We start from the raw sequence: 18401 nt of genomic DNA on the forward strand, positions 1-18401 counted from the left end.
GGGCCCTCTAGAGCAAATCGATGAAAAACGGGAGGAAAGTGACAGTGACAGTGTGGTTGCCAGAATCCCACTAGGGGTTATCCCTGAGCATGGCCAGGTGTGGCCCAAAGGAAATCCACCGCCCCCCCCAATTCTATGACCTCAAGGAAAAAGTAGGAGGAACCCCTTGTACTTCAGGGGTGATCTTGTCCTACATACCGCAGTGAAAGAAAAAGACCAGACGCACGTGTGGTGGACTAGCTATATTATAAATACGGTGTGTCTCTAGTTAAACGATATTCTGTTTGAATTATGTACATTTTAGAAAACTTATGTACAGATAAATAATTTAAAATTGATTTTAAGTGGTGTTTGTAGACTTTCCTGTGAAGAGCTGGTCATCCTGTCCAAACACGACACGGAGCCTTCCGTGGGAACGTGCTTCTTCTCCATCTTCACAGTGACTTCTGGCACCTTTTGCAGAGCACCAGACACGACAGGCAGAGGTGTCTGATTGACAGTTCATGGAACCACGCTGAAGGCAGTTTGGATTTGCAAACTGTAATCGGACCGTTTGTTTGTAGAGAGGGTTGGTCCCGGGCCCGCTGTGAGCTGGGTGAGAGCGCTCGGTTGGAGAAGGTGACCTCATTTGGGGTCCCCACAGAGGCTGCCTTTCTTGGAGGGCTGGGTTGGTCCTACCACTGAACAGCAATCTCAGACTCAGGCTAACTAAATAAGGAGATACCATAATTTCACACCAGTGACATTCCAATATTGTCAGCGTAGGCACTTAAACCCCTTTCAACTGGTCTAAAAGAATTGCCCTCTAGAGTTTTGGGATCACCAGGGAGGGGGATTGTTTCCATTTTAATTTATTAAAAAAAAATCATAGTTAAACTTTAGCTGACATTCTGGAACTTTCCGGAGGGACCAGAGAGCAAGTGTGTTCCGGACCAGCCTTGGGAAACCCACCTACTCTTGACAAGGGGCTGCCCCTGTAACCCTGGGGGTAGGCAATCATGTTGGGGGGGGGGCTTGAAGTCTTCCTCCACACCATCCCGACCCTTCTTTACAGACTCAGGAAGATGACAGGCTGAGCACTGCTGGATAAATATTTTTAAAAGCAGCGAGGAGTTTCCACCTGTGTCTGGTGGCTGTGAAACCGTGAGAGACTGACCGCTGGCTCTGGGAATCCCAGGCCTCAGGCCACCGGGGCTGGGTCTCCCCTCTGCAGGCGACGCATGATGAAAGTCCCCAAGGCCACGAGGGGGATGCATATGATGGAGGAAGCCACCAGCAGCCCAATGACAGCCAGTGCATATGGCGGGTAATCCTTGGTCACAAGCTGGCCCTGAAAGGAGAAGCTGAGTGTCAGCAGAATCTCCTCAATGGAACCTTCTAGAACATGGTGACCTCTCACCCCTGTCCCACCCAACCCCCCACCCCCTAGACAAGCCTTGGACCCTCCAGCTGAACAAGAGGCTGTGTAGGGGTGGGAAGAGCGCATGAAACCTGGCATTCTTTCCCTCGCCCTGCCTTTGTAGTTTCCCAGCAAGCATGCCGGGCAGACCAATGTCCCTCGCCTTCTCTCTCCTCCATTCCCGCCAGCCAGTGTGTGGAGAGAGCCACTCTGTGCAGCTCCCCACAGAGTTACAAGAACAATCAAGGCACCAGGACAGCTAAATGCAAGAGACATTCCTTAGCCCAGCACTACCCACTAGAATAGCATCCTCAACTGTCCCCTCCTCCGAGAGGCCATGAGTGAAAATGGCATGAGTAAGGGTCCATGGCATAAGACTCTGGGACCCGCTGGTCGGACAGGGGATCAACAGGAAGGAAACAAGGTGAGAAGGGAGCTTTGCTTGGGAAAAGGTTGAACAACACTGCATTAAAACATTCGGTACTGGGAAGGATCGGGAAATGAGTACAGTGGGTTAGGTGCTTGCCTTGCATGTGGCCAACCGAGGTTCAGTACCCGACACCCTGTATGATCAATCTCCTGCGCCCCACCAGGAGTGATTCCTGAGCACAGAGCTAGGAGTCAGTCCTAAGCACTGACAGGTGTGGCCCTAATAAACAAAAACAGTTCTAGGGCTAATTCCTGCTCTGCACTCCACGGGTCCCTCTCAGCAGTGCTTGGGGAGCCATGTAGTGTCAGGGATTGAACTGGAGCTGGCTGCATACAAGGCAAGCGCACCTTTTCTCTGTGTCTCTGGCCCCATGACTGAAGTCTTGATAGATCTCTAGTTACTTGTTAGGTGATGAATGTCCCCCGACTATGCAGTTCCACTAAAGCTGATGAGAGACGCTTAAAGGTTCCAAGTCAGTAACACCCCTCCTCACACTACCCTCCCCCCCCCCATTTCATGCAGGAATTATAGGGCAACTCTGTCTCCAGGTGTTTGCTCTCAACCTACATGGAGATGACCAGATGCTACTTTCACAGTAGTGACCGAGTCCTGTGTCGGGACAAGCGCAAGTACAGAAACTGGAGGAAACATCCAGAAATCATTCTTGCAGTCTGAAAGTAATCTTAGGTCTTTAGCAATTTTATGTCTGTTGACTATTATAACTGATGCTTGTAGTGTGTGTGTGTGTGTGTGTGTGTGTGTGTGTGTGTGTGGTGCGTGTGGTGCTAGGGACCGCCCAGGGGCTCATGCATGCAAGGCAAGTGCTCTGCAGCTGACCCATGACCCCAGCCCCTCTGGACACAGGGTACATGTGAGGAGTGACGTGAGTGGCCATCAGGGCCTGCTCGCCCTCTGCTCGCCATCAGGGCCTACTCACCACTCACAGCACAGGCCAGCAGGAGCTTCCTGAGCAGGAGAACTCCAGATTGGCCAGCGCTGTCCCTTCCCTTAGAAGTGAGCCCAGGCCGACCCTCCACCAGCAATACCCGAACACCTGTCAGTCACCTGCCTGCTGTCTGACAAACAGCTGCTGCCTGGTGTCCTGAGGGAGCCCACTGCAGCCCGGCTTCCCTGGGAACCAGCTCCTGGAATGGGCCCCGTAAGCACTGGAGTGTTTGCGTGTCTCAGCGCAAGGCTCAAGAGTCTGCCTCTCTGGGCTGTGGCAGATCTGTGCCAGCCTGTACCCAGGCTGGTCCACCAGGAAGCTGGGCCCCACGGGGGCTTTGAAGCAGCTCCCAGAACAGCCACGGGGAGACCCCGCAGCGTCTCCCCCTTCCCTTAATTTAGCGCTGCCACCCCAGGCTGTTGGTTTTTTCTCATTGTTGTTTTCTTTTTGTTTTGGGGCCACACCTAGTGATGCTCAGGGGTGACTCCTGGCTCTGCACTCGGAAATTACTCCTGGCCAGGGTCAGAAATCATATGGGATGCCAGGAATTGACCCTGGTCAACCGCATGTAAGGCAAGCGCCCTACCTGTTGTACTCTCTCTGGCCCCATGGGCTGAGTGATTTTAAGTGCCAGTGACATTTCCAGATTGTGGCGAGTCACCCAACCCCGCTACCAAAAGCTGCAGCTACCTGGGAGGCGTCCCAGGCCTGGTACTGCAGCGTCCCCGTGAGGATGTAGTCGCTCAGGTAGAAGATGAAGAGGCTGATGATGAGCAGGGGACTCACGCCAGCCCACATGATCTTCCAGTACCAGTTCAGCGTGCGACCCGTCATGGTCTTCAGGTCACTCTCAAATCTGTTGGGACAGAGGGAGAGCCATCAGGAGAGTGACCTGTGCTATGGGCAGAGCTGGCCGCTCAGGAGACTATCCGGGCTTCACTGAGGACCAAACTCTTGAATTCTCGGTGGACAGCGAAGCTGCCATTTTGAGCTGGTCTTCAGAGGATGCAGGATTACAGGATGCGATGCGGCTGAGGGGGTTGGAGGTTGGGGTGGAGGGGCAGCATGGTGGGAACAGGGCCTGTGGGGGCTGGGATCTCTGTCCAGCCAGTCCGCAGCACCAGCAGGCACCAAGGGCAGCTTTGCCCTCTCTACCCGCTGCCGCTGACCGCTCTCCCTCCACTGCCTGTGAGAATCAGCATCCGACAAGGAGCCCCTCTGTCCTCTGAGAGCAGAGAGGGTTCTCCAGGATGGAAAACATTCAAGCACAAGCTGTTGTGCAGACTCAGGGAACAGAACAATGGAGCTCACCACCAGGCCGGCACGCGTGAGATGCTACCATGGGTTCTCTCTGTTGTGATTTTTTTTTTTTTTTGCTTTTTGGGTCACACCAGCAATGCACAGGGGTTACTCCTGGCTCCATGCACTCAGTAATTACTCCTGGCGGTGCTCATATGGGGCCATATCGGATGTTAGGAATTGAACCTGGGTCGGCTGTGTGCAAGGCAAACACCCTACCTGCTGTGCTACCACTCCAGCCCCGCTTCTTTCTCTGTCAGGGGACTCTTTTATCCAAATTTAGTAATAGCCCAAACAGCATCCATTTGGTCTTCTATTTTATAGGGCATCAAGTATTTCTCTAAGACACGTGGCCAAAGCTGAAAAAGAGCTTTACCACTTGGGAGAGATGGGCTCAGCCATCTGTGTCCCCATTACGGAGGTGTGGGTTAGGGGGACACTTGCCTAAGGACACCCAGACATGACTGGTCAATGTTAAGGCCCCAGACCTGAATTCCTGCCTTAGAACTGCTCGACAGAGAAAGCGGCTGGGATAGAGAAGGGATCTCTAAGTCAATGATGGTTGGAGGGATTGTTTGGAATGGGAGATGTGTGCTGAAAGTAGATAAAGGACCAAACATGACAGCCTCTCAGTAACTGTATTGAAAACCATGATGCCCAAAAGAGAGAGAAAGAAGGAAATTATCTGCCATAGAGGTGGTGTGGGTGGGGGTGGGGAGAATATTGGAGACACTGGTGGTGGAAAATGTGCACTGGTGGAGGGATGGGTGTTCAATCTTTGTATGACTGAAACTCAAACATGAAAGCTTTGTAGCTGTAGCTCGCTGTGATTCGATTAAAAAAAGAAAAGGAAAAGAAAGAAAAAAAGAACTCCCCAGGGCAGGAGAGGCAGGCTTAGGGAGGGCTGGGGTGAGGCAGGGTGAGACTCCCAAGACAGTCACAGCCACCTCTTCCCTGGACCTGGGACATGTCCTGAGTCCCCACTGGGAACTAAGCAGACTCCGGACTTGAGCACACAAAGACTCCTGTACACCTGGGAGTACCCCAAACCACACGTGGCAGAATTGGAGTTGTCACTTCCCTTTCCATCCTTTGGGCACTAGGTGGCGCTCTCGCCCACCCCTGCTGCATCAGGCCCTCTAATCTCTGGCTCCAAGCTCTTCCTCCTGCCCCAACTCAGCGCCTGCGCCCCTCCCCAGATTCTATGGTCCTTCTCTCTTTTCCCTGAAATGTGCAGCTTCCCTGGGGAACCATCTCGTTCTGGACTGGCATTTCCTAAGTGACCGTTTGTCCACGTTTACCTGGGGCTTCTCCAGTGCCAGCATAGGAAGCCTCCTTCCCCACAAAACCCTGTCCCGCAAACAGAACCAGCTCCTCCCTCTGACATCATGGGAGGGGAAGAAGAAAGGATTCCTCGCCCTCACCCCAAATGTTTTTGTTTTTTAATGCTGCAGATTCTTACCCCACTCTTTGGTTCTTGGAGACTCACAGGGGTCTCCAAGGCTCTGAGAAGTCCTACAGCAAAGTATGCTGGCGTGTGGGACTGTTTCAGCCCTACGAGGATCTGATGGTGCAAACCCCTCCACAGGCATGTGGCCACATGTGTCCTGGTCCGGGGGCTGAGAACACTGGTCAAAGGCTGTGACTTTGGTGTGTCATTGAGGGGACCCACAGCACAATCCTGTGGCTGTTCACGTCTGAGCTGGGTTCCCCAGGGAGCGATGCCCCCATGTTCAAACACAGGACATGGTGAGAGAGAGCTCAAGGAGCTGAGCTCAGGCCTTGCATGAAGGACGCTCAGGCTAGATGCCCAGAAGCCCATGGTCCCCTGAGAACCGGAAGGAGTGACCCTGAACAGAACTGGGGGTAGCACCTGAGCACCGCCATGCAGGTGCTGCCTTGGGGGGCCCAGGATCCTTTATTGATTTTTAATTTATTTGTTTTTTGTTTTCTGTGCCACACCAGGCAGTGCTCATGGCTTACTCCTGGCTCTGTACTCAGGGATCACTCCTGGCAGTGCTCAGGGGACCAGATGGGATGTCAGGGATAGAACCCAGGATGGCCGCATGCAAGGCAGAAGGGGACCTGTTGGGTGTGGCTCTGGCTGGGATCCCGACCTTCTAATGGGCTCCCCTGGTGGCTGCTGCAGCCTCACTGGGCCCACATGGTGGGTATCAAAGCCCTTCAGACTCATGAAGGTCACTCCCATATCTCACCTGGGAACCTATTGATGGTGTGAAATCATGGGTCCCCCTAGACCTGTTTAATGACAAGCCCTGGTGTAAGGGGGATTCCCTGGCCCCGTTCTGCTGCCCCTGCTCTGGAGGTGTGCCTGTGGTTCTCAGCCCTGCGATAACATCCCTTGGGGGAAAATCCCTGAGCTCTGTGAAGCCACCATGGCCTGGAGCCTGGCACCCCAACTGGGCACGTCGCCCAGGCTCACGTGACCTTCCCACTAGACTTTGGTCAATAGGTCTGAAAAATACTGACGCTGGCTGCTGGCCAGTGATCAAGAGTCTAGCGCCAGAAGGCTGATTCCGTGCCCCCAGGAAACTGCTGGGATCCAGCTGGGTCAGCAGGCAAATAAGTTGTTGATAAATACTGACAAACACAGGAAGTGGAACAGAGGGGCTGGAAGCAAAACTGAAGGTTTTTACTACCTCGCCTGAGATAGTTGAGGTGGTTAGGAGATTGCTTGCAGGGGGCCCAGCCCCATCAGGAGTGACCCCTGACTTCAGGGCCAGGCAGACATGCCCTGAGCACCTCTAGGTGGCCCAAAATACAAAACATTTTTTAAAAATTTAAGGTATAAGTGAGGCAAGGACTTAGCTTGCATCTGGGGAGGTGATGGAAAAAACTGGGAGGACAGCAAGCAGGAGGGATGCTAGCTACAGACACAGGGAGAGGGCTGGGGGCTCTCTCTGGGCCCCCAGCCCCAAGCAGTGAGGGCGGCTCCTCACCTCCTCAGCCCGTACACGTAGCACACGGCGACCGTCTCCACCAGCACGATGAGCAGCAGGGACAGCGTCGCCGCATAGTCATTGAAGATGTCGAACCAGTAGTTGCCAGAGTTCATGGTGAACACCAGGCCGACGGCACAGTTGATGAGGCACACCAGACCTGCGGCCAGAGGACCGAATTGTCCACCTGCCCAGGGCCGCACCACCCCACCTGTTTGCCCAGCTGTCTGTGGGGTCAGCGGGGGTGCTCTGGAGACTGGTTGGTCCACAGGGGTTGGAGCTGCTGTCAGGGGTAGGGCTCACTGCAGGTGTATGAGGCCTGAGTGCCCGTTTGCATGCCTTTGTGTGTGTGTGTGCATGCCTCTACATGAGTGTATGTCTGTGTGTGTGCATGCCTCTATTGTGTGCATGCCTCTGTGTATACCTGTGTGCACCCGTGTTGCTTGTGTGTATGCACGCCTCTGCATGTGCCTGTGTGTTCCTGTGTGTGTGCATATTCCTCTATGTGTACATACCTGTGTGTGCATGACTGTGTATGCCTGTGTGTGCATCTTTCTCTGTATATGTTACTCTGTGTGTGCATGCTTCTATGTGTGCCTGCATGCCTCTGTGTGTGTGTACCTGGGCATAAATGTCTTTGTGTGTGTGTGTGTGTGCGCGCGCATGTCTCTATTGTGTGTCTACATCTATGTGTGCATGCCTCTGCATGTATGACTGTGTGTATCTGTGTGTGCATGCCTCTGTGTGTGTCTGTGTGTTTGCTTGTGTGTGTATGTTACTTTGTGTGTGCATGCTTCTATATGTGCCTGCATGCCTCTGTGTGTGTATACCTGGGCATTTTGTGTGTATGTGTGTGTGTGTATGCCTCTTCTGTGTGTACATGCATGCCTCTGTGTGTCTGCATGCCCACATGCATGCAGTGGGCACGGGGGCAAAGCCATTGCCAGGAGAGTCAGCAGATCATGAATGTCCATGGGGAATGAGCCCAGTGGTGTGGCTGATTGGGGACAGCACCCAGGGTGTGCAGATCCAGTGGTCCTGGGTGAATCACACACTCCGACACAGGAACAGGCTGAGTGGTGGCGAGTGGCCCCAACTCCCTCCAGGCCTCCTGAAAGACCACCCCCCGTTGGCTCAGCCACCCTGCCTCCATCATCCCCCTCTCCCCCTGCCCACCTGAGATGGCCTCCTTGGGGAGGCGGCTGGAGATGAGCTTGCTGTCAGTGAGGGGCGTGAGGATGGCGGCCGTGTTGCCCAGCATGCTCCCCATGCCCAGCATCAGCAGCATGAAGAAGTAGAGCACGGACCAGAGTTGCGACACCTCCATGTTCTTAATAGCCTCCGTGTAGACGATGAAAGCCAGGCCAGTGCCCTGGACAGCCTGCGCAGGGGACAAGATGGTGTCACCAAGCCTGGGGCCACGGCACCCTCCTCCAGGAGCCCTGGCTGAGGAGTGGGGACCTTGGCCTGTGGCTGGAGCCCCCGTCAGCCCTCCTGCCCTTTGGCCTCACCAAGGGGGGGCATGGTATGGGGGGGCCCATCTGCTGGTGTCGGAGACATTTCAGCCAAGGGAAACACAGATTTCCTGTCTTGCCCAACAGACAGACATCCGGGATGATGTAAAACAGAGTAAAAGTGTTTTCAGACCAATCATTGCTGCTTCAGCATCAGACCAGATGGGCATTCAAGACCTCAGTCGGGGAAGCTGAGGGAGGGGTAAGGCCAAGGCAGCAGAAGCCAAAATGGAGTTGGTAATGATGGACAGGCTGGTGGGGGGGGCGGGAGGGAGGCATCGACCCCTGGGGAGAGGATGCTGGGATGGGGTACCCACTATGGAAACTGAATCAGAGAGCCTGCTTCCAGACACATTTCTCTGGGGCCAGAGAGATAGCCTAGGGGCAAGGTGCTTCTCTTGCTCCCAGTCCCAACCCTATCACTCCAATTCACCCCGCCAGGAGTGATCCCTGAATGCAGAGTCAGGAGTAAGCCTTGAGCACTGCCAGGTGTGCCCCCAACAGGAAGGCATCCCCCAGACGATTGAAGGCACTTGTGGAGTGGGAGTGCCTCTGGGGCTCCCAGCAGTAGAAGCAAGACCTTTGTATTGGGGAGGGCCCCCCAATTTAGACCTGCAGAACTAGCTTGCAAACAGAGACTGTAAACCCACAGGAAGACAAGCTTCTATAAGCAGGAGCAAATCAGATTTAGGCTATCCTTCCCGGATTCAACTACAGGTCAGCTCACTGGATCTGTGGGCTCTGGCAGTCCTGAGGCAGAGACAGGGGAGTGGGGGGTGGGGGCAGGGGGGTGGTGATCTTCTGCAATTGAAAAACAAAACCAACCCTGCGAATGCTAACCTGCTTGACGTCATTGTCACCCACAGGAAACCCATTTTGAACGCCTTCCCACTCCCCTCCCTCCCGGAGAAGAGCCCCAGGGACTCTTTAAAGCAGCATGTGTCAAAGATGAGACAACATTCCTAAGATAAACACTTAAGGAGAAGCTATTAGAATAAAAGCATTTGTTTAAAATTGCATCTAAAATTTTATTGAATGAAAAGACTTATCTAACAGGCTTAATACCACATGGTGCTGCAGAGAGATTTAGTGATCTGGAGATCAATCTAGAAGCCAAGGTTCCCAGGCTTAATTTGGCCCACAGCCCCCTTTGCAGAAAAAAATCATTCAGTGCCTCCATGGAAATCTACCTTCTATAAGCGACCAACATAAAGCAGCCCCTCTGTGGCATCTGAAATGAGGGTCCTGTGGATGGTGCCGATGTCCCCTGGGGGAAACACTGCCAGGACCAAATCCAGGAAGGAAGCGAAGAATAAGGGGGTGGGGAGGGGACGTTAGGGGTGATTAATGGGATGTATGGTATTAGAGAGAAGTCAGGAAGTGGATTTGGATTTCGGGGCAGGACCCTTGCATGCAGATGACCTGAGTTTAGTCCATGGACTGTATATGGTTCCCCTAGTTCTACCAGGAGTAAGTCCTAAACACACAGCCAGGAGTATACCTTGAGCATTGCTGGGCATGGTCCCAAATAAAAAGCAAATAATGGTTCAGTGAAATCTGAAAAAGTCAATGTGGAGAGGAGAGGCAATGATTAAGAAATAACAGGGATAAAAGTACTGAAACAGGAAGATAAGAACCTTGGACCTAGAGATTCAGAAAGGCTGGCCCCATGCAAAGCTAAGTCTGGGCAAATAAAAACTCATTTACACTTAGCTGGGGAAGGCCAAAAACAAAAGGAGAGATATCAGAGAAAGAACCAAGAAACTGCTTGCTTGAGAAGACGGAGGAAAGAACCAAGGAACTCCCTGCTTGCAATTACTGGGGAAAGGTTCTTTCTTACAAAGAACATTTCAATGGTAAAAACTGAAGACAAAATCACAAGGTAATTTCCTTTGAAGTGTTGAGAGAACCTATTAGCCTAGGACTTTCTACTCAGGGGAAACTGTTCTCATAAAAAACAGAGACTAAAATATAGACATTGATGCACAAAGCCTTAGAAAATTTATCATTGTAGAGAAATTGTTTTTTGGGGAAGATGGGGAAGCCCAGAAGAGAGCTGGGACGTGCAAACGAATGATGAGCAGTTGAAAACTTCCCGTAGGGTTCAGGGGACCATGTGGTGCCCTGGATGGAACTGGCCACACGCAAGGTTAAGGCCTTAACCCCTGTTCTACATCTCTGGGCTGTCTCTGTTTTTATAAAAGGAACTTGGGGCAAGTACAAGGCCCAGAGTTCCAGGCCTGGCACTACATTGTACACTGAGGCCATCCTGACAATCCATGGCCTGCAGATCCTGAGAGGAAACAAAATTAAAATGGCAAGTGCAGGGAGATGTAAATACTGTCGGTATGAAGGAGCCTCTGATTTGTGGGTTAAAAAAGTACAGAACTATGAGGGTCAGAGTACAGTGGATAGGTCGCTTGCCTTGCACATGGCCAATTCTGTTTTTTTTTTTTCCTTTCGGGTCACTCGAGCGGGCCCAGTAACGTCTCCATTGGAGACTTTGTTGTTACTGTGTCTGGCATATCGAATACTCTCGGTAGCTTGCTGGGCTCTCCAAGAGGGGCGGAGGAATCGAACTCGAGTCGGCCATGTTGGCCGCGTGTAAGGCGAACGCCCTACCCGCTGTGCTATCGATAGCACAGCGTTACTGGGCCCGCTCGAGCAAATCGACGATCAACGGGAGGGCCTTTACCTTTACCTTTCGGGTCACAACCTGCGATGCTCAGGGGTTACTCCTGGCTCTGTACTCAGGAATTACTCCTGGCGGTGCTCAAGGGACCATAGGGATGCTGGGAATCGAACACGGGTTGGCCGCGTGCAAGGCAAATGCCCCACCTGCTGTGCTATTGCTCCAGCCCCCCAATTCAGGTTTGATCCTGGCATCCCATATGGTCCCCAGAGGACTGCCAGGAGTGATCCCTGAGCACAGAGCCAGCAGTCAGCCCTGAACACTGCTAAGTGTCCCCCCCAAACCAAAACCAAACCAAACTAAACCAAACCAAAACAACAACAAAAAAATACAGAACTGATATTTCAAGCAGGAAGGAAGAGCTGAAAGTGGAGTCCGGGAGGGAGGGAAGGCAGGATGCTGTTTAATTTTGGGCTTTGTTACGCTAACTGTGGCTGGGAAAATTTCTAGAAGGGAAATAGAGTATACAAATTCCAAAGAATAGAGGATAAAATGGAATGTGGGGGAAAATTTAAAACAAAGTCAAAGGGGTGTCAGGGGAAGAGAAATAAATCAATAACCACATCATTCTTGGACATTGAGCCAAACTCAAAAGTAAAGCCAAAAACAAACAACAACAACAACAACAAAAACCCTCCCAGGTGTTTTTTGTTTTTTCTTTCAAGAAAAGAAAGGAAAAAAGGAAATTTGAAATGAGAGCAGTCAGTCACTGAAGCCACAAGGTCGAGTGAATCAAGAGGATGGTAGCTCAGCCAGTGTTTCTCAACTGAGGCCGTATGGTCCCCTGTTCCCCACACATTCCAAGGTGGGTACTAGGGAAAATTGTGTACATAAAAGCCATGGCACAAGACTAGGAGCTAACCTGTACAACAGGGGTGTAGAGGGAGGAAATAAGGTAGGAAAGGGTTTGTGGCTGAAAGCACTGCCTGAGGCCTTGCTGTTTGGTCCTGGGATGTTGATACGGTACAGGAAGGGGGACTCTGGCCACAGCCCCGAGTCCACAGAGAATCTCCCACATTCGAAGCATCGCTCTCCCAGTGACCTGCATCCCTAGTCTGGAATAATTTACATTAACTCCGAGAATTAGACAAATGTGCCCACTCTCATGCCAGATACAATATAAGACAGCACTTGTAGCACTGTCCTCCCGTTGCTCATTGATTTGCTCTAGCGGGCACCAGTAATGTCTCCATTGTGAGACGTTGTTAGTGTTTTTGACATATAGAATATGCCATGGGGAGCTTGCCAGGCTTTGCCGTGCGGGCAGGATACTCTCGGTAGCTTGCTGGGCTCTCTGAAAGGGACGTAGGAATCCAACCCGGGTCAGCCACGTGCAAGGCAAATGCCCTACCCACTGTTCTATCGCTCCAGCCGATATAAGATATAAGACATAATCCAAATGTGTTAGTAATACAATGGAAAAATGCATACATATGTGTGTTTGTGTGTGTGTGTATGTGAGTGTATGTGTCAATAACCTTGAATAAAATATGGCACAAAAGTTTAGATGAGAAAACGATCTTCTGAGACAGGACAACAACCAGCATAAACATAGTCTACAGCTAACCCAGAGAAGGATGGAATCAAAAACTTTGCTTCTTCTGCAAAAATTACTCTCTTGTTCAGACCCTCAAGATTCAGCAACCCCAGCCTCCTCTGGCCGCCATGCGCACTCCTAGAGCAGGAGCTGCTACCCAGACCCTTCACATGGCGACACTGACCGGCCCCCCTGTCCATCTCTGCTCTGGATTCCCCTGCAAGTCCACACATAGAGCCTGGACACCTGGGATGGTTCTGCCAATGGAGTTACAAACCCTGGCAGCAAAAGAGGAGAACAATAAGGGCCTGTTACTAGTTAGCTCCAGAAGAATCAAGTGGCTGATAGAAACCCAACCTCTGGCCCAGGTCATGATGCACTCATTGTATGACTATTCACAGTCATGCCCATTTGCACCCAAACAGTTTACAATTGCTATGGCAACCCCTGAAGCAACCAGACAGAGTTTGATTCGAAAATCCATCGCCCTACACTCCATCCTCTCCTCCCCTTATTAACTTACGCTGTTTCTATACCTACAGAATCTAAACATTGGTATGGAAATAGTGCAACTCTCTCCAGTACCCCTGCGCTCTGAGACTCTGAGTAACTCATTCTGGCTGCCTTAGAAACAGTGCTACTCCTTTTTGGTAATTCTGTGCTCTGGTTCTTGAGTGCACACATTGCATTAATAAATGACTCATTATGCTGTCTTTCTCTGACTTGCTCTTGAGTTCTCTCCTGCAAGAAAGTCAAGCACCTTGTTCTCAGCACAGGCCTTTAGGCCCTGAGTGGACTTTCCCTATAGCACCATGGTCACTTGTGTTAGTTTAAAAATAGTCAACAAGACATTGATGGTGTGTGTGTGTGTGTGTGTGTGTGTGTGTGTGTGTGTGTGTGTATGTAACAAAATGAAGGTTCCTGGTCCAGGAAGATAGGAAGATAGTTAAGGGATTGGGGATTCCCAGTGTCTGATTCACAACTGCTGAGCCAGAGTCACCCCACAACCCTGGGCTAAACTCTGACCAAGAATTTCTGAGTGGTCCCCAGGTTCCCTGAACGTTGTTTATGAGACCCTCACCCAAAAAACCAAATGCTCTTAACTGCTGAGTAGGGATATCTTGGAGCCAATAACTTTATAGCTCCTTGAAATGTATTACTTTGTCTTTCATACATTTTTTTCTCTTTTGTGTACAAAACTCTGAGTGCCAAAGAGCAAAATATTCACAAGTGTTTATGCTGGGCATTTGCTTAATTATTCTCTAAATGTAACTGTATCTGGCAGGGAGGCACCCTCAGTGGTGCTCAGTGCTTACTCCTGGCCGGAGGATACTCAGGGATCAGTCTTGCTGGGGGGGCCATATGTGGTGCTGGGATTAGAATCCAACTCTGCCGCATGAGAGGCAAGTGCCATAACCCCCATACTTTCTCTTTAGGCCCTGAACTGTATTTTTAACCAGAAGAGAGCAAAGGGAAAGGACAGGAGAAGCCAGAGGATTCCAGAGGGAGTCGTGGGTAAGTCTCTGACATGCTCTAGGGATAGGCAGGAAGCGGTGTGTTTTCTTTGATTTTCCTGGAATTGGGACATGCGAGGGTCTCCCAAGTGAGCCCCCTCCCCGTGATTTCGCTTATGACCGTGTCAGTGCTCTGAGACCTGGATGCCCACCGAGACTCCACCTTACCGTGTCCAGCTCCGCTTCCAGGCTGCAGTTTTTAATCTGTGGGAACACCTCATTGTACTTGTCGGGGAAGGCAGATGCTAGGTAGCCCTTCACCTCCTCCAGGTTGCTGCTTGTCAGGTAGCCGTCCTCCAGGTCAAAAGAATTCGTCAGCAGCAGAATGACCCTGCGGAGCAGAGCCGCACACTGGTCTGATTCCAGGGGAACGCAGGGACAGTGTTGTTCTTAGGGGCCTCAGGTGGCTCAGAATGTCAACCAGGCGCAGAGATGAGCAATGCAATCAAAGTCCCACAGCTCGCTCCTTTGAAATCATGGGACCAGCAAATCTGACAGAACCCTCTATGCTGATGGCCATGCCACATGGTTAGGCTGTTCCCTGCTACCCTCAAGTAGCCAAGGAGCACCACAGAGGCTGCAAGGAATTTTTATTTAAAGGGAAGCTAGCTCAAATTCATGCAATGAAGATGCCATTAATGTAAAACGTGCATCCATTTAAATCCCACCCATGACCCGAGTCTCAGGACGGACATTGCGGCTGCCTGGGTATGAGGTTCGGGCAGACACTTTTGTCTCCAAGGCTCTGCTGGGGTTCAGGAAGTTTGGGGCAAGAGTCACTGAGATCAGTGTTGAGTTCAATTGTGTCCAGCACTTTGAAGATGAGACACTGACTTGCCTTAGGCCCTCTGCTCTTGGATGGGGCTTGAGGGTTCTCCCAGATCTGCACCCTGGACGGAGGGATGCAAAGGTCGAGCTCTGCCTCCCACCCCTCAATCCTTCTTCCACCAAGCCTAGGGTCCCCAGAACCTACTTGTTTAAGCAACTCTCGTAGTTGAAGGTGGCCTTGAAGCCATAGATGGAGAAGGTGACGAGGCTGGCGAAGATGGAGGTGGAGCTATTGATGAGGGACACAATGATCGCATGCTTCTGGCAGTTGTTGGACGGCTCGTTGTAGCTGGCGAAGGCTATCAGGCTGCCGAAGCCCAGGCCAAGCGAGAAGAAGATCTGGGTGGCGGCGTTAATCCAGGCCTTGGGGTTGGCCAACTGCTCCAGCTGGAAAGCAAGCAGGGAGAGAGGACTCCTCACTCTAGGGCACAGGGAGAGGCCAGGGAACCAGCTGCTCGGGCCCGGGCTGCAGCCACCCCTGTCCGTACACGTTCTCAGGTCCTGTTCTCCTGTGCATGCCCGCAGGAGATGTGCTAGTGGCAAGGGTGGGCTGGCACACTGCCCACAGGGCTGGACCCCTGGACCCCTCTGCAGGTTGTGTGCGATCCTGGTGGTCAGCTTCGGCACTGACATTAGGAGATGTGTCAGGAACGTGGTGGAGGGATTTTCATGGGGTGTGGGGTGAGGCCTTGCAGTGATCAATTTGTTTCCAGGAGCTCAATTTACTACATGAAACTGGGGCCACTCTGGAGGCTAGAGTGTCCTAGAGGCTAGAGGCTTTGCGGGGCTTGGAGGGGGCTCTGCATGTGGACTTGCTTCTGGAAGACTGTGTTTAGGAGAGTAAGAGGACAGGGGTGGTGCCCACAGGACCTGAGTGAGCTGGGGTGCCAGGAGGTCAGACCCAGGCCTAGGGGAGTGGTCGGCTGGGGGATGGTGAGGATGAAACTTCCCAGGGTTCGAGTCTTATGTGTCTGAGTAGGTGCCCCACATCTCTCCCACTGCTGGGAGCCACTCTAACTTTCATTCAGTCTCCCCCTTCTTCCCACCTGTCTCAGAAGGTGTGGGGATGAGTGAGCAGCCCTCAGGGCCTGCTCCCTGCCAGCCTGTACCTTGGGGGTGAACATGTAGGCCAGGCCGTTGATGGCTCCATGGAGCGTGAGACCCCGAACCAGGTAGATGATGAGCACACAGTAGGGCAGCAACGCGGTGAAATACACCACCTGCAGGGGGCAACAGGGGACAGTCAGCTTTGGAGAGGTGGGGGGGCCTGACATGTTGCCCCCTCCTCAGACCCCCCCTCACACACACACACACACACACACACACTCTCTCTCTCTCTTTCTCTCTCACACACATACTCTCTCACACATTCACTCCCTCACACACAGTCTCTCTCACACACACACTCACACATACTCTCTCACAAACTCTGTCACACACACATACTATGTCACACACTCTCTGTCACACACACACTTTCTCACACACATACACATACATTCTCTCATTCACACTCTCTCTCACACACACACTCTCTCACAGTACTCTCTCACAATACTCTCTCACACACTCTCAGACACGCACTCACACGTCTCTCTCACACACTCTCTCTTTCACACATACTCTCGCTCACACATACTCTCTTACACACATACACTCACACACACATACTCTCACACACACTCTCTGTCACACACACACTCTCACACACAGTCTCTCACACACACACACTCTCTCACACTCTCTCACACACATACATACAGTCTCTCTCACACACACACACACTCTCACACGTACTCTCATTCACACACACTCACACATACTCTCACACACACTCTGTCATACACCCTCTGGCACACACACATTCTCACACACACTCATACACATGCACACACCCTCACTCTCTCTCTCTCCCTCTCTCTCTCTCTCTCTCGCACACACACACACGTTTAGTGTTGAAGAGGGTGGGAGGTCCCAGACACTACCCCTACTCCACCTGCCTACAACCCAAGCTTATTTAGAAAAAGCTTGAAACAACAGTCAGCAAACACTCACCCACATTCGCGCACTGGCTTGGCTAGATGTAGAAAGCCGTGTGGACATTCTGGCAGATGAGCCCAAAGGGAAACAGGTGAGAGGCGCCAGCCAGGGCTGCTGAGGCAGAGGCGCCCCTGAGCAAAGTAGGGGCCTCACGACAAGACTGAAGGGGTTTCTCAGAGCAGAAAGACTCAGAGGATGGGAGAGAGGTCAAGGTGGGGGGTTGGAGAGGTGCTTGGCCTTGGAAAGTGGGGGCAGGTCCCTGTAAAGCACACATCAGACGCCCCATGGTGGCGCCTTTATAAAGGGGCGAGAAACCACAGGCCAGCAGGAGCCTCTGCCCATGCAAATACAATGAGATCTTGGCTACTTTTCGCAGAGGCCCCTCCCTGGACAGCTCTGACTTGTGCGAACCCTGGACCTAGAGACTGCACAGTGGCCTCGGTGCCACAGGGACTGGAGGTTTCCGAGAGCCCAGCCCAGGTGCCCCGGGCCTCTGGAGGAAAGCAAAACTCTAGTTGTCAAAGCAGGTCTCTGACAGTCCGGGTGTCCCCGTGGGAAACAGGGCTGGAGACCCATGTCCATGGGGGCCTGGTGTGCACTCTGAGCCACGGTGGCCGGGGAGGGCGGGCAGAGGGGGCAGGTCTGGCTTTTATCACCAATTCCTAACCGGGTCTTGGTGACCCGTGAAGAGCGATAAATTCACTGGAGATTCTAAGGAAATAAACCAGGCTTGGCAGGGGAAGGGCTGGTGGGAAGGGACGGCATCTGGCCGCTGAGGTAATGGGAACCTAGGGACACAGCGGGAAGGGGGTGACCGATGTCCAGGACTAACTGGCACTTAGAGGACACTGGGGCATCTCTCTCCTGCTCAGATTCCTGAAGGCTCTTGGGTTCCCCGTGCCCCAGGGAACTCAGTGTCCCACGTCATGTCGGACCTGTGATCTGGAGAAACCATTTGTGACTAAGCCTCAATATTTAGATAGAGAGAGAGAAGCAACAACATTCCCCCGAGGAGACCAGGGCTGAACAAACCTCCTCCCCAGGAACGGAACTAGGGGACACTTCTTTCCTGAGCCCGTGTGACTCAAGTAGTTCCCATGGTATGACGGGCTCACGGACACATTCATACGTGACCAGAGAAGGGAGCGCCTGGTTAAAGCTCCAAGCATGCAGGCGCGACCCTGAGGCCTTTGGGCTCATGTTCGTAATTATGAGGCAAAGACAGTTCTCAGAAGCATTTCC

General features: G+C 52.2%; 1 protein-coding gene across 1 annotated transcript in view; it reads right to left on the reverse strand.

Annotated features, from left to right (window-relative positions):
- Window positions 1-551: 551 nt before the first annotated feature.
- The window catches only part of SLC6A20 (solute carrier family 6 member 20), a 35022-nt gene continuing 17172 nt past the window's right edge, over window positions 552-18401 (reverse strand). The window contains exons 5-11 of the mRNA XM_056129339.1: window positions 16229-16339; window positions 15265-15506; window positions 14460-14622; window positions 8211-8415; window positions 7035-7194; window positions 3466-3631; window positions 552-1330 (exon numbers count right to left, since the gene is read on the reverse strand). Of these exons, the coding sequence (XP_055985314.1) occupies window positions 1181-1330; window positions 3466-3631; window positions 7035-7194; window positions 8211-8415; window positions 14460-14622; window positions 15265-15506; window positions 16229-16339 (1197 nt within the window). The 3' untranslated portion in view covers window positions 552-1180. The remainder of the gene's footprint in view (window positions 1331-3465; window positions 3632-7034; window positions 7195-8210; window positions 8416-14459; window positions 14623-15264; window positions 15507-16228; window positions 16340-18401) is intronic.

Source organism: Sorex fumeus, unplaced genomic scaffold, assembly GCF_029834395.1.
Source record: "Sorex fumeus unplaced genomic scaffold, SorFum_2.1 ptg000072l, whole genome shotgun sequence".
NCBI lineage: Eukaryota > Metazoa > Chordata > Mammalia > Eulipotyphla > Soricidae > Sorex > Sorex fumeus.